General features: G+C 51.4%; 1 protein-coding gene across 10 annotated transcripts; it reads right to left on the minus strand.

The window, feature by feature from the left end:
- Positions 1-1,913: 1,913 nt before the first annotated feature.
- On the minus strand, positions 1,914-11,397 carry Slc27a5 (solute carrier family 27 member 5). Of its 10 annotated transcripts, none has more exons than XM_040290844.2 (10): positions 9,219-11,397; positions 8,662-8,871; positions 8,129-8,287; positions 5,782-5,906; positions 3,699-3,893; positions 3,526-3,616; positions 2,790-2,988; positions 2,596-2,665; positions 2,293-2,436; positions 1,914-2,210 (listed from the first exon to the last, which is right to left on the minus strand). In XM_040290844.2, the coding sequence occupies exons 1-10, from the start codon at positions 9,904-9,906 to the stop codon at positions 2,034-2,036; spliced, it is 2,058 nt and encodes a 685-aa protein (XP_040146778.2). In that variant the 5' UTR covers positions 9,907-11,397; the 3' UTR covers positions 1,914-2,033. The 10 variants fall into 10 exon arrangements, with proteins under 10 accessions (XP_040146778.2, XP_005342457.2, XP_040146780.2 ...); XM_005342400.5 differs by having other exon boundaries at positions 2,293-2,423; positions 2,568-2,665; XM_040290846.2 differs by having other exon boundaries at positions 2,568-2,665.
- Between the last annotated feature and the right edge of the window lie 133 nt (positions 11,398-11,530).

Here is an 11,530-nt window from a genome sequence, read left to right on the forward strand (position 1 = left end):
TTGGGGTCTGGGACGTCTCCCAGGAGCCCAGGCTGGCGACCCTATGTCTGCTCCATGCCCTCCCCACCCCACCGGCCCAAAACTCCTCAGGGTTTTGCACCTGTTGCTGCTCCCTGCCTGGAACGGTCCACTCCCTTTTTGTCCTAGGCCAGTGCCCTCCACTCTTTTCTGATCACCTATTCACATTTCTCCCCACATCCTGCAGGCCGCAGGTCACAGGGCATCCTTCCCTTCTACTACACCAGCCCCACCCAGGCCCTGTAGCCTCAGGAAGCCCAAAAGACCCACAGATGGAGTCGAAACTCTCTTGGAGTAGCAGCTCTCATATCTTTGGCTTTGTCCGAACGGGACCTCCCCTCCTCCCCCAAATCAGGTCTCTGGTAGAGGACTCTGGAGTAAGGTCTTGGGGAACACTGGGGGATATGGCTTTTCTCTATTTTCTCCTTCTCCTCCTCTTTTTTTTTTTTCCATACCAGGGATAGAACCAGCAGCACTTAACCACTGAGTCACATCCCCAGCCCTTTAGAGACAGCGTATTGATGAGTTACTTAGCGCCTTGCCAAATTGCTGAGCGCCTTGCCAAATTGCTGAGGCTGGCTTTGAACTTGCAGTCCTCCTGCTGCTAGGATTACAGGCATGTGCCATCAGCCTGGCTGCTTCTCTGCTTCCTTACCCGGCTAGACACAGACTTCTATGTTCACAGTCGAATTTATTCTCGCTGCGGCAAAACCCGGAGTCATGGCCAGCCCTGCTGGGATAACAACAGCTTTATGCAGGTCCAAGATGGAGATGGGTGGAAGTGAGGGTGGCCTGAGGCCTGAACCTAAGAGCCCCAATTTATTTTTTACCTTTATTTTATTTATTTATTTTTATGTGGTGCTGAGAATCGAACTCAGGGCCTCACACGCGCTAGGCGAGCTCTCTACTGCTGAGCCACAACTCCAGTCCCAGCAACTCCATTTTAAAACCCAAGTTTGAATCATGAAGTCTCACCAGGCACACCTAAAGGAGCCCTCCAGTATGGCCCTCAGCCACAAACAAGTCACTTCTTCCCACCCTAATAAACTCAGAGTGAAGTCTCTGGCAGGCTGTCCTCACTGATTACAGGGAAAAGGGCTTGATAAGAGAGAAAGGTGGAAAGATTAGCTTGGGGACCACCAGACCAGTTGTCACTGAGAGATCCCAGTGGCAGTTGATAAGGATTGAAAGGGGGGTCAAAAGCCCCCAAATTTGGTATAAATAATAGAGCAAATGAACAGACATTCAGCCATCCAGCCAACAAGGATGTCCTCACTCTAAGAGCCTGATGAGGACCTGGACTGACACCCTGACACTTTTTGTCATTTGCTGACCCTCTGCAGTTTCCTCACCACTCTCAAACTCTACAACCACATCTTGACCCTGGTGAGAGCCACAACTTGTCCCTAGGACCCTCTCCTTAACTGGCCATCAGCTCCACCCCAGAAGCCCAGTTCCTGATCGGATCACCACAGTCTGAGAGAGTGTTCCTCTGCTGGACTTGCTTGAGAGGGTTTGTTTGTTTGTTTGTTTTTTGTAGTTATAGATGAACACAATGCCTTTATTTTGTTTATTTTTATGCGGTGCTGAGGATCGAACCCAATGCCTCATGCATGCTAGGCAAGTGCTCTGCCGCTGAGCTAGGTAGCCCTAGCCCAAGGCTTGAGACTTTGGATCTGACACTTGAACTTAGCACATCATGATTAAGTGTGTTTGCACTGCTTAGAATCAATCTAGAATTGTTTGCTGTGAATTAATTAATCTAGAATTGTTTGCTGTGAATTGATTATGTCTGTTGCAGTGCCTAGAATTAAGGATTGTTGTTTTCTTGATTAAGAACGGATAGAGTGAAATTGTAGTGAGTGATTTGAGTGAAAAAATCATTTACCAGGGCAGAAGCGTGGGCACATTCTTTATTTCTCCCCGTGGACTGCAGGAGTCGCATCTTTCGCCCACAGTGACAGTGGGTTGGTATTGGTCTCTGCCCCCTCGTACTTCCAGTGCTGGCCAGGTGGTCAGAGCTTCCAGGTTCCTTCGCACACCGCCTGGTGTATGTCCGCTGTCAGGGGCCGGAAGGCCTGGACCCGGTTGTCCAGTATGAACACGGGGTCACCGATGACACTCACATCAAAGCCCTCACGCACCAAACGGGGCTTCACCAATTTGAACGTGCTGGTGATCTCCAGTACCTCCTACGGGGCGGAGATGGTGACGACAACTGTGAAACTCCTCTGTGGAGCCCTGGGCCGCGATCCCTCGGCCGCCCGGGCTCACCTGGATACGGATGAAATGCGGGACGGCGTACGCCGGGAGCCAAGCACGGACATGCCGATACAGCTTCTGCCCATCGAAAGTCTGGCCCGGAGCCAGCTGCACGGCAGCCATGCCCACCTTCCCCTCGCACCCTGGGAAGCACACCTGTCACTCTCTCAGTGGCTGTGACACTGGACAGTAAACCACTGGGTCACCGCGGTTCCCCTGGCAGAATCGAAATAACCACCTCCGCCCACAAAGCTTTTGGAGGTTTAAAACAAGCAAACTCCTCGCACCTGGCACACACACGCCGTAGACATTCACCTCCTGCAGGAAGTCCACCTGCGACAGCACGCCCTCCACTTCCCTGGTGGAAACGTTCTCACCCTTCCATCTGCAGGGGCGGGAGGCAGGGCTTGGGACCACGCCCCCGGGGGCGGGAAGCCCCGCCTCCCCCTCAGCGCCGTCTCCTCGGGGTCCCTGGGCCCCAGAGGCCCCGCCCCCAGCCCGGCCCCGACCGGAAGGTGTCTCCCAGGCGGTCCCGGAAGTAGAGGAAGCCGGCGCCGTCCAGGGCCAGGACGTCCCCGGTGTTGTAGTAGACGTCGCCCCGGCGCCGCACGTCCGACACCAGCTTCCGCTTCGACTGCTCTCGGGGCCCGCGGTAGCCCAGAAAAGGGTGGCGGCCTAGGACCCGCGTCAGCAAGAGACCGGCCTCCCCTGCAGGAGGAGGAGTAGAAAGAGGGAACCGAACCTCGGCCGCCCCAGCCCCGCCTCGGTTTCCCCAGGGTGGTGGGCTCTTCGCCTGGCACGGGGAGGGGAGAGAAGGAGTAAGGACCCCGAGGAGACAGGCGCCGGGGCGTCAGGGAGCCCGTGAGAAACAGGAAAAGGGTGACAAGGAATGGGCAAGAAAAAATGGCGGTGGGAAGAAAGACAGGGCCAGGTCCTTGCAAGGCCCCAGGAGAGAAGACAAGAAGGTACAGGACAAGGGACTGATGCCCAAGAGACTCTGACCCCCGCAGAAAACAACTCAGACACCTAGAGACCCCACAGTGAGAGCAAGAGACTGAGGCAGGGGAGCTGGCCCCAGGTGGTAGTCAGACAACCCAGGGCCTGGAGATCGGATGGGGGCTGCAGACACCCCAGTTGGCACCCATCTCAAGGCTTTGGGCCGCTTGTTCCAGAGGTGGAGAAGGAGACTACAAGTGTCCACAAGGGTGTCCACTCCTCCAACACCAGAGAAAACTACCTCCATACCTGGCTCCACAGGGATACAGAAGCCCTGCTTGTCCCTCACAGGTTCCGCTGCCTCTGTGTCAAACTGCACAAGCTCAAAGGGAGACAGGACCTGGGTGGAGGGTAGGGGGCGTTGCAGAGGTCCTTGGGGTCAGCCTCAAGGCCACTGTAACATGGGTGCCCTACCCACTCACTCGAAGGAGGCAATTTGTCTTGCCCACAGCCCCACAGTGCCCCGGATAGTTCACAAAGCCCATGTTGCCCTCCGTGGAGCCATAGAATTCCCAAATCCGAATGGGACCGAAACGCTGCTGGAAGGTTTCCCACACATCTGCCCGTAGTCCATTGCCCATTGCAAGACGGACTGTATGTGTTTGGTCCTCTGGTCGCTGCAAAGACATCACAAGAAGAGTGAGGAGGAGACAGTATGTCCAGGAACCTTTTCCCAGGGGAGGGGGGCTATGTTGGGTCCTTATCTTAGGAGTTATCCTGGGGGATGACCTATAACTAGATCTACTTGGGGTTCTTTATTATTATTATTATTATTTTTTTTAGTTGTCAATGGACCTTTATTTTATTCATTTATATGTAGTTCTGAGAATCAAACCAGTGCCTCACATGTACTAGGCAAGTGCTCTACCACTGCACTTTGACCCCAGCCCCTACTTGAGGTTCTTAAGGATATTAATTGCAGGTAACCTGTAGAAGTTACCTGAGAGCTTTGCCTCGGGAAAGTTAACTGGAGGTCACTCCTAGGTTGACTGGAGACCACATCCATCTGGGGGTCTTACTGGGGAGGAATATGTGGGGTCTCACCTGGGGGTAGTTACCTGGAACTCTGACCTGGCAGGGGTTACCTAAGGTAATCTAGAAGGGAGCCTTACCTAGAAGGCTTACTCGGGAACCTTTATTTGAAGGTAACCAGGGGAGTGACGTATAGCCTCATCTTGAGCAGTTACCTGAAGCCTTTCTCTGAGTTACCTTGAAACTTAACTGGGAAGGATACCTGGGGACCTTGCCTAGAGATAGTTACCTGGGAACCATACCTTATTGCTCTGTATGAGGATGTGAGTCTACCCTTGAGCTACACCCTGTCTGGGCACTTTACATATATTTAATTCATTTAATTTTGACAATACTCCCTCAGGGAGGGGCTATTCTTGTCTATATTTTTCAAATGATGACACTGGTAAACTCACCTGCCCAAGCTAATCATCAAAAGTTCCCCAACCTTGTGTATAATTCATTATCTGGGCATTTGCCCAGATAATGTTTTACCTGAGGAACCTTGCTGAGTTCAACACTTGAATTTTCTCAGGGTGCTGGAGATTGAACCCAGGGCTTCACACATGCTAAATGCATGCTCTACCTTTGAGCTACACCCCATAGGACCAAAGGTGCCACCACCAACTGTCGGGAGCTGCCAAGTAGGAACCAAGAGCCCCTTAGCCTTGAGCGATGAGAATGTGGAGATAGGGCAAGCCAGCCATGGGCTGTATGTGTGAACTATGAGCCCCGAGCACACAAAGTGGACTGAACCCACGTTGCCCCTCTGTTTGGGCAAGCTTCCGCTCTGGTCTTTTCGCTTGCTCTGCTTGTGATTCCTACATAGCTCATGAGATGGGCATGGCCTTCCTAGATGTCAGTCAGCCTGCTGACAGTAGACAACACAAAGCTAAACTCAACCCCCTGAAAGCTGACCCCTTGCCTCATTTGAATGGCTTCTCCCCAATAAAGGGTTCAGCATGTGCCTCTCTCTCTTTCCACAGACCCCTAAGGTCAGAGGAGCCAAATGGCTTCTCCCCAATAAAGGGTTCAACATGTGCCTCTGTCTCTTTCCACAGACCCCTAAGGTCAGAGGAGCCATCACAAGACCCAAAGAAAAAGGTATTTCTCTGTCTCTGTGCGATTATTTCATGCAGCCCAGTTCACCTGGAGTGACCTTGAGTGTTTAGTTGTGGGACGAAACAACCAACCCCTACCAGTACCTGAATCTTTTTTTTTTTTTTTTTTTTTTTAGAGAGAGTGAGAGAGGGGGGAGAGAGAGAGAGAGAATCTTTAATATTTATTTTTTAATTCTCGGCAGACACAACATCTTTGTTGGTATGTGGTGCTGAGGATCGAACCCGGGACGCACGCATGCCAGGCGACCGCGCTACCGCTTGAGCCACATCCCCAGCCCCAGTACCTGAATCTTATCTAAGAATTCTACTTGGGATATTATCTGGGATTTCATGCCTGGAGTATTCAACTTGAAACCTCATCCTAGAACCTCACCTGGGGAACATTACACAGGTACCGCAGGATCTCGCCTACATACAGGATCACCGTCACACCATGCTGCCGGCAATCATTCCAGAAGCGGGAGGCAGAAAATTTGGGGGCCAGGACACAGGTGGCTCCTGGGAGGAAGAGAAGGAGTGAGTTTCAAATCATGCTTGCAAGTAACTGTGAGAAACTGCTTTGAATGTGTGATTGTGGCATGTTAGAAAATGGGACAATGTCAATCTCATTTCTGTGCCCAGCAGGACTACTCCCATGAGAAGAGTATAGGGAGGCCTGGATTCAAGTCTTGTTTCCAGAAGTATGCAAAGCTCACTACCTGGTATAAGGTAAACATTGCCAAATAAGGGCTGGCGATTAATTATTCTCAAATTTGATAAGTGAATGACTAGTAAAATAGAAGGGTAAGTGGGAGGATGGGTATGGTGGATGGGTGGAAAGGTGACTTGGTGGGTAGATAGATTGGATGGGGAATGCATGGATGGATGGGTGAGTGGTGGCAGGGGTGGGTGGGTACATGGATAGATGGGTGAATAGAAAGATGGATGGATAGGTGTGAGGGTGGATGAATGGACAGGTAAGTAGGTAGAGAGATGAATGGGAGAATAGGTGAGGAGGAAGGTGAGTAATTGGGAGGTTTGGTAGGAGGGCATATAGTATTGGCTGATGGCACATAGATTAGTGATAATATTTAGGGCCATTATGTTCACTCCAGAAAAGTGATTCTTCCCTCCTGATCCCTGCATGACATCTGGTTCATCATCCTACACCCAAGGGGTAGCTGCTTGTGTGCCTGGTGAGGTAACAAATGTGTCTTCTCTGAGACTGTTTTTTTTTGGGAAAAGTAACAATGCTCTCTGTGAAAACACAACCCAGGTCACTGAAATTGGCAGTTTTGCTTCCAATCCCTAAGGAAACATCTGAATTGCAAAAGAAGCAACTAGGGAACCTTGATGGAGAGACTTCCCAGTCCATCTCAACCTCTCTAAGGCAGGTAACAGACATAAGTGCCCCCGGTGTGACAAATGAGGAATCAGCAAGATTCTTGGGGTGTAGTTCGGGTGTGGTTCAGTGGTAGAGAATTTGTTTAGTATATATGAGTCCCTAGATTCAAGCCCCAGCATGTGAACAAATAGCAAAACAAAGCAGAAACTGAACCTAAAACGCCTTTAGAAGGCCTTTCATTCAATCTTACAGGAAATCCTGGAGGAAAGAGGAATGGACACCTAACAAGTAAAGGAAACACAGAGACTTTAACTGAACAAAAGCAATTGGGGAGGGCTGTGGTTGTGGCTCAGTGCCAGAGTGCGTGTCTAATGTGTGTGAGGCACTGGGTTCAATCTCAGCACCATATAAAAATAAATAAAGTATTATGTCCATCTACAACTAAAAAAAAAAGGCAATTGGGGAAATTTGAATATGGACTTGACACAAAATAGTACTAAATGGTTGTGTTTTTTTTTTTTTTTTTAATTTAGAGACGGGGTCTGGCTAAGTTACTTAGGGCCTCACTGAGTTGCTGAGGATGGCTAAGTTGCTGAGCCCTGGTACCATAAAACAAACAAAAATTCTAGAATTTCCTCTAAAATAATCTGGAAAGAAGAGTACATATAGAAATAAAACTGGCACCATGTTGACAACTGTTGAAGGTGGGCAAGGATATATATAAGACACCAGCAAACTATCTGTACTTTTGTGTGTTTGAAATTTTCCACAAGAAGCTGGGCATCATGGCACACACCTATAGTCCCAGCTGCTCAGGAGGCTGAAACAAGATATTCTCCTGAATCCAGGAGTTCAAGACAAGTCTGAGTGACTTAGCAAGCAAGATTTCTCAAAAATACACATATTTAGGGGCTAGAGTTGTGGCTCAGTGGTAGAGCGCTCGCCTAGCACATGCAAGGCCCTAGGTTCAGTCCTCAGCACTGCACCACATAAAAATAAATAAAATAAAGATATTGTGTCCACCTAAAACTAAAAAGTAAATATTTTTTAAAAATATTTATATATAAGCTAGACACAGGGGAACATGCCTATAGTCTCAGCGACTGGGGAAACTAAGCTTGGAGGATTGTGAGTTTGAGGCCTACATCAGCAAATTAGTGAGAATGTGTCTCAAAAGCAAAAATAAAAAGGATTGGAGTATAGCTCAGTGAATTTAATCCCCAAGCAACACACACACACACACACACACACACACACACACACACACACACGCACGCGCGCGCGCGCAAGAACCTGGGGTACTGGGTAACCTATGAGATTGTCGCCTGGACCACCCCACCCTGACACCCACTCCAAAGGTTCCACTGATTGGAGGGATTTTCAGAGAAGGGCTTACCAAGCTCTAAGCAGCTGAGGATCCCAACAACAAGCCCCATCACATGGTACAAAGGCAGGACAGTGTAGACCACATCATCAGCTGTGGCCCCACAAAAGGGCAGCATCTTGGTCATCTGTAGTACACGCTCATGTGAGAGGATGGCTGGCTTTGGGAGCCCTGGGGAAGGAAGGAGTGGGAGGTGAGTGGTGAAAGGATAGCACAGCAGAGCCATAACAGAGGGGCAGCTCTGCAGTCAGGCACTGGGCTTAAGGCCTCAGAGGGGTCAAGTAGGAATCTGTGGCTGTATTCTGAGGCTGAATTCCAATAGGGAGTAATAGGTAAAGACTAATGGTCAGTAGGGTTTCAGTTCTATTTATTGGACAGAGGCAGGATTTCTGCGTTGACCACCCAAATCACACTGGGAATCAGAGTCAAGACCAGATGTCTGAATCAGAAGGCAGGTGTCAGAGGACAAGTGGCAGGCACAGGACATGTCAGGGTGGTGTCAGGTGAGAGTTCAGAGGCGGGCTGGGGCTGCGGGGTACCCTCACCGGTGGTCCCTGAGGTGTAGATGAACAGGGCAGGGCTTTGCCATGTGACCTCAGCACGCAGGTCAGCAGGCACGGGGTCAGAAGGAGCAGCCTCCAGGGCAGCCCCCAGAGCCCCCACACCTGGCGTAGGGGAGACATGACTGAGGTAGAAGCAGCGGATGTTCTCAGCCTGCAGCTCAGGAAGGACTTCTTCCAGGTTCTCCTTAAGATCTGCAGGAATGGCCAGAGGCAAACTGAGGCAGAGCTTACCTGTGAGGTCAAGCGGGGTACCCGAGACCCAGAGGCAGACAGCAACTAGCATTCTTGGGCAAAGAATTCCATAATTAGTAATTTTATTTCTTTTTTTCAAAGAAGGATTGAAACAGTAATTTTGGAAAAATTACAACCATTGGCCCCAGGATTAGCTTCCAATTATGCCAACTTTTGACCCTAATTATCTGTGACATGAGCCCACGGGAGCAAAGGGCTCTCTTCCCACCCCCCACCAGAACTTCTGACCTTCAGTCCAACCCTTGCCCCTATCCCCTTCCCTCCTCCACTGGCCCTGGGGCCCTCACCTGTGTCCACTAACAGCAGCTGTGCCCCAGAGCTCAGCACAGAGTGCACCAGGGGTGTCCCCCGGACATGTGGGTTGATCCAAGCCACTGGGCAGCCCAGTTTGGCCAGCCCCAGCCATACAGTCAGAGCAGGAATGGCCTGGGAAGTCGGTACCAGGAGGGCAGCTGCCTTCCTGACACCCAGGCCTGTGGGGTTGCCCAGCTCATTCTTCAGGGCCCATGCTGCCTGGCAGGCCTGGGCATCTAGCTCACCAATGGTGACCGAGCAGGCCCTGTGCCCTGTCCACACCAAGGACACCCGACCAGGTTGTGCTCTTGCTTGTCGCTCGAAGGCATCCACAAAGGTGTCTGGAGGCTGTCGCCTCAACTGTGTCCTGATGTTCCATCCTAGGTAGAGGATCTTGGCCAAGTAGGCCATATCTGCAGGCAGCCAGCGTAGCCCTGGGGGGGGCCGTGCAGGTGATAGAATCAGTGTCAGAAGCACAGCCACCAGGCTCAGCCAGTGGGACATCCAGGAGCCGATCCAGGGCTGTGCCAATACCACCAGGCCAAGCAGCAAGAAGCATGTAGGGTCTCCCAGGAGCCATCGCAGGGTCAGTACCACAGCAGGTAGCCATATGGGCTGCTCTAGACCCCACAGCAGTAGCAGCAAGAACAGCAGAAAGGCCAGCCACTGCCTGATACCCATGGCACCAGCTCTGTCCTTGGAGAAGTGGCTGTGGAATGCACTCTCACCTCTGTCCCTGGGTTTCCTGGCCTTGGCCTCCTGCCCTCAGGGCAGCCTGTCCACCCCTCCCCCAGATGATGGCCCACTGACATCTGACAGTGGCTGCTCCGCCCTCAGCTCTGTTCCTCCTATTTGCTTTCTCCTCCTGGTCTTGTGTATAGTCCCAGCCCTTCTTGCCTGTTTACCAGGCCTATCCCCCTCTCTGCTGCAGGCCTCACGGCCCCCAGGTCTCTTCTTGAGCACAAATGCCAGTCTCCTTTCTGCTTGTCCTGCTTGTCTAGTTCTCTTTCCAGTGTGGGGACAAGTATATGGAGTACTGCATACATGGCGTACGTTAAGGGTGTTGAGTAGCAAACCACTTACCCCATAGGCACAGCCCTGGGTGTGAGGCCCTGTGTTGCAGTCCCTATGCTTGCTCCATGGCCCACTCCTAGATTGGTCACTGCAAGGACAGTTGGCAGAAATTGCATTGGTGGCTGCCTGTCATCTGCTTAGCTACTGCCTGACTACATATACATGGTAACTGTGCAATAAAATCAGACCTGCTTCCGGCTTGGTCTCCGGAGGTCTTGATTAGCAACTCTGCAGCCACCCTCTATTCTATCCTGTTCCATGGACCTCCTTGCTGGACGAAAGAGCCCACACATTCCAGGGCTGGGAACTGCCTCCTTCCCCTTCCATCCATGCTTACTATATTCCAGGCATTTGGGAGACAGAAATCCCAGCACTGGGAGTGTTTCACTCAAGTCAAATGGAAAAGCTTCAGGTACTCTGCTGACCTCACTGGGTGGTCCTCCTGAAGTCCTCACTAGCCCCTTGGGGAGATGAGGTTCTGCTGGGTTAAGCCTTTTGTTCCCAGTGATCAGGCGTCCCTAACCTCCTGCCAGGTGCACAGCAATATAGCTCAGAAAATAAACACCTGCAATGCCTGAATTCAAGCCTAGCTGTCCACCACAGGCCTGCACTGGGACTCTGCCTCACCTCCACATCAACAGGGATTGAGCTTGGGGTTCAGAAGTTTAATTCTTCTGGTGATGTGTGGTTTCCCCTTGCCTCTGGAGGCAGTGACAAGTAGGACTAGGGCATGGCCCTTCTGGCTGTAACTCCCCTCCACTGGATCCAAATCCTTAAAGCAGTGTACCCAATCCAAGAGCTGTCAGTGCACTGGAAGTGGGAGAAGGGGGACCCCTCTGGGTTGGCAGAGGTCTGATGCAAGGTCCTGAGACATCATCTTAACTTGGGTGGCCACCTTCATCCACCCAGCCCTAGGGTCTCTGGCTGCTCTTGCACCTTCCCCCAGGGCCAACTAATTCACACTGCACTCTAGTACTTGGCACCCAGTAACAAAGGGAACAAAAGTAGGTATCCTGGGCTCATATACCCTCAAGCAGCCTGGCTCCAAAGGACCCCCTGGGTGAGTTTTGCGGTCCCCCTCATTTCAGATGGAGGGCCTGGCCTACAGCTCTGAGTGAACTGACCTTCAGTCGTATATGCAACTCACTCTAGATACCCAGAACAGAATCCCACGGCAGGGTGCTGCCCAGAAACGTGGATGCCGAAGCCTGATGTTCCTAGCCCAGCCAGT

Source organism: Ictidomys tridecemlineatus, chromosome 15 (genome assembly GCF_052094955.1).
Source record: "Ictidomys tridecemlineatus isolate mIctTri1 chromosome 15, mIctTri1.hap1, whole genome shotgun sequence".
NCBI lineage: Eukaryota > Metazoa > Chordata > Mammalia > Rodentia > Sciuridae > Ictidomys > Ictidomys tridecemlineatus.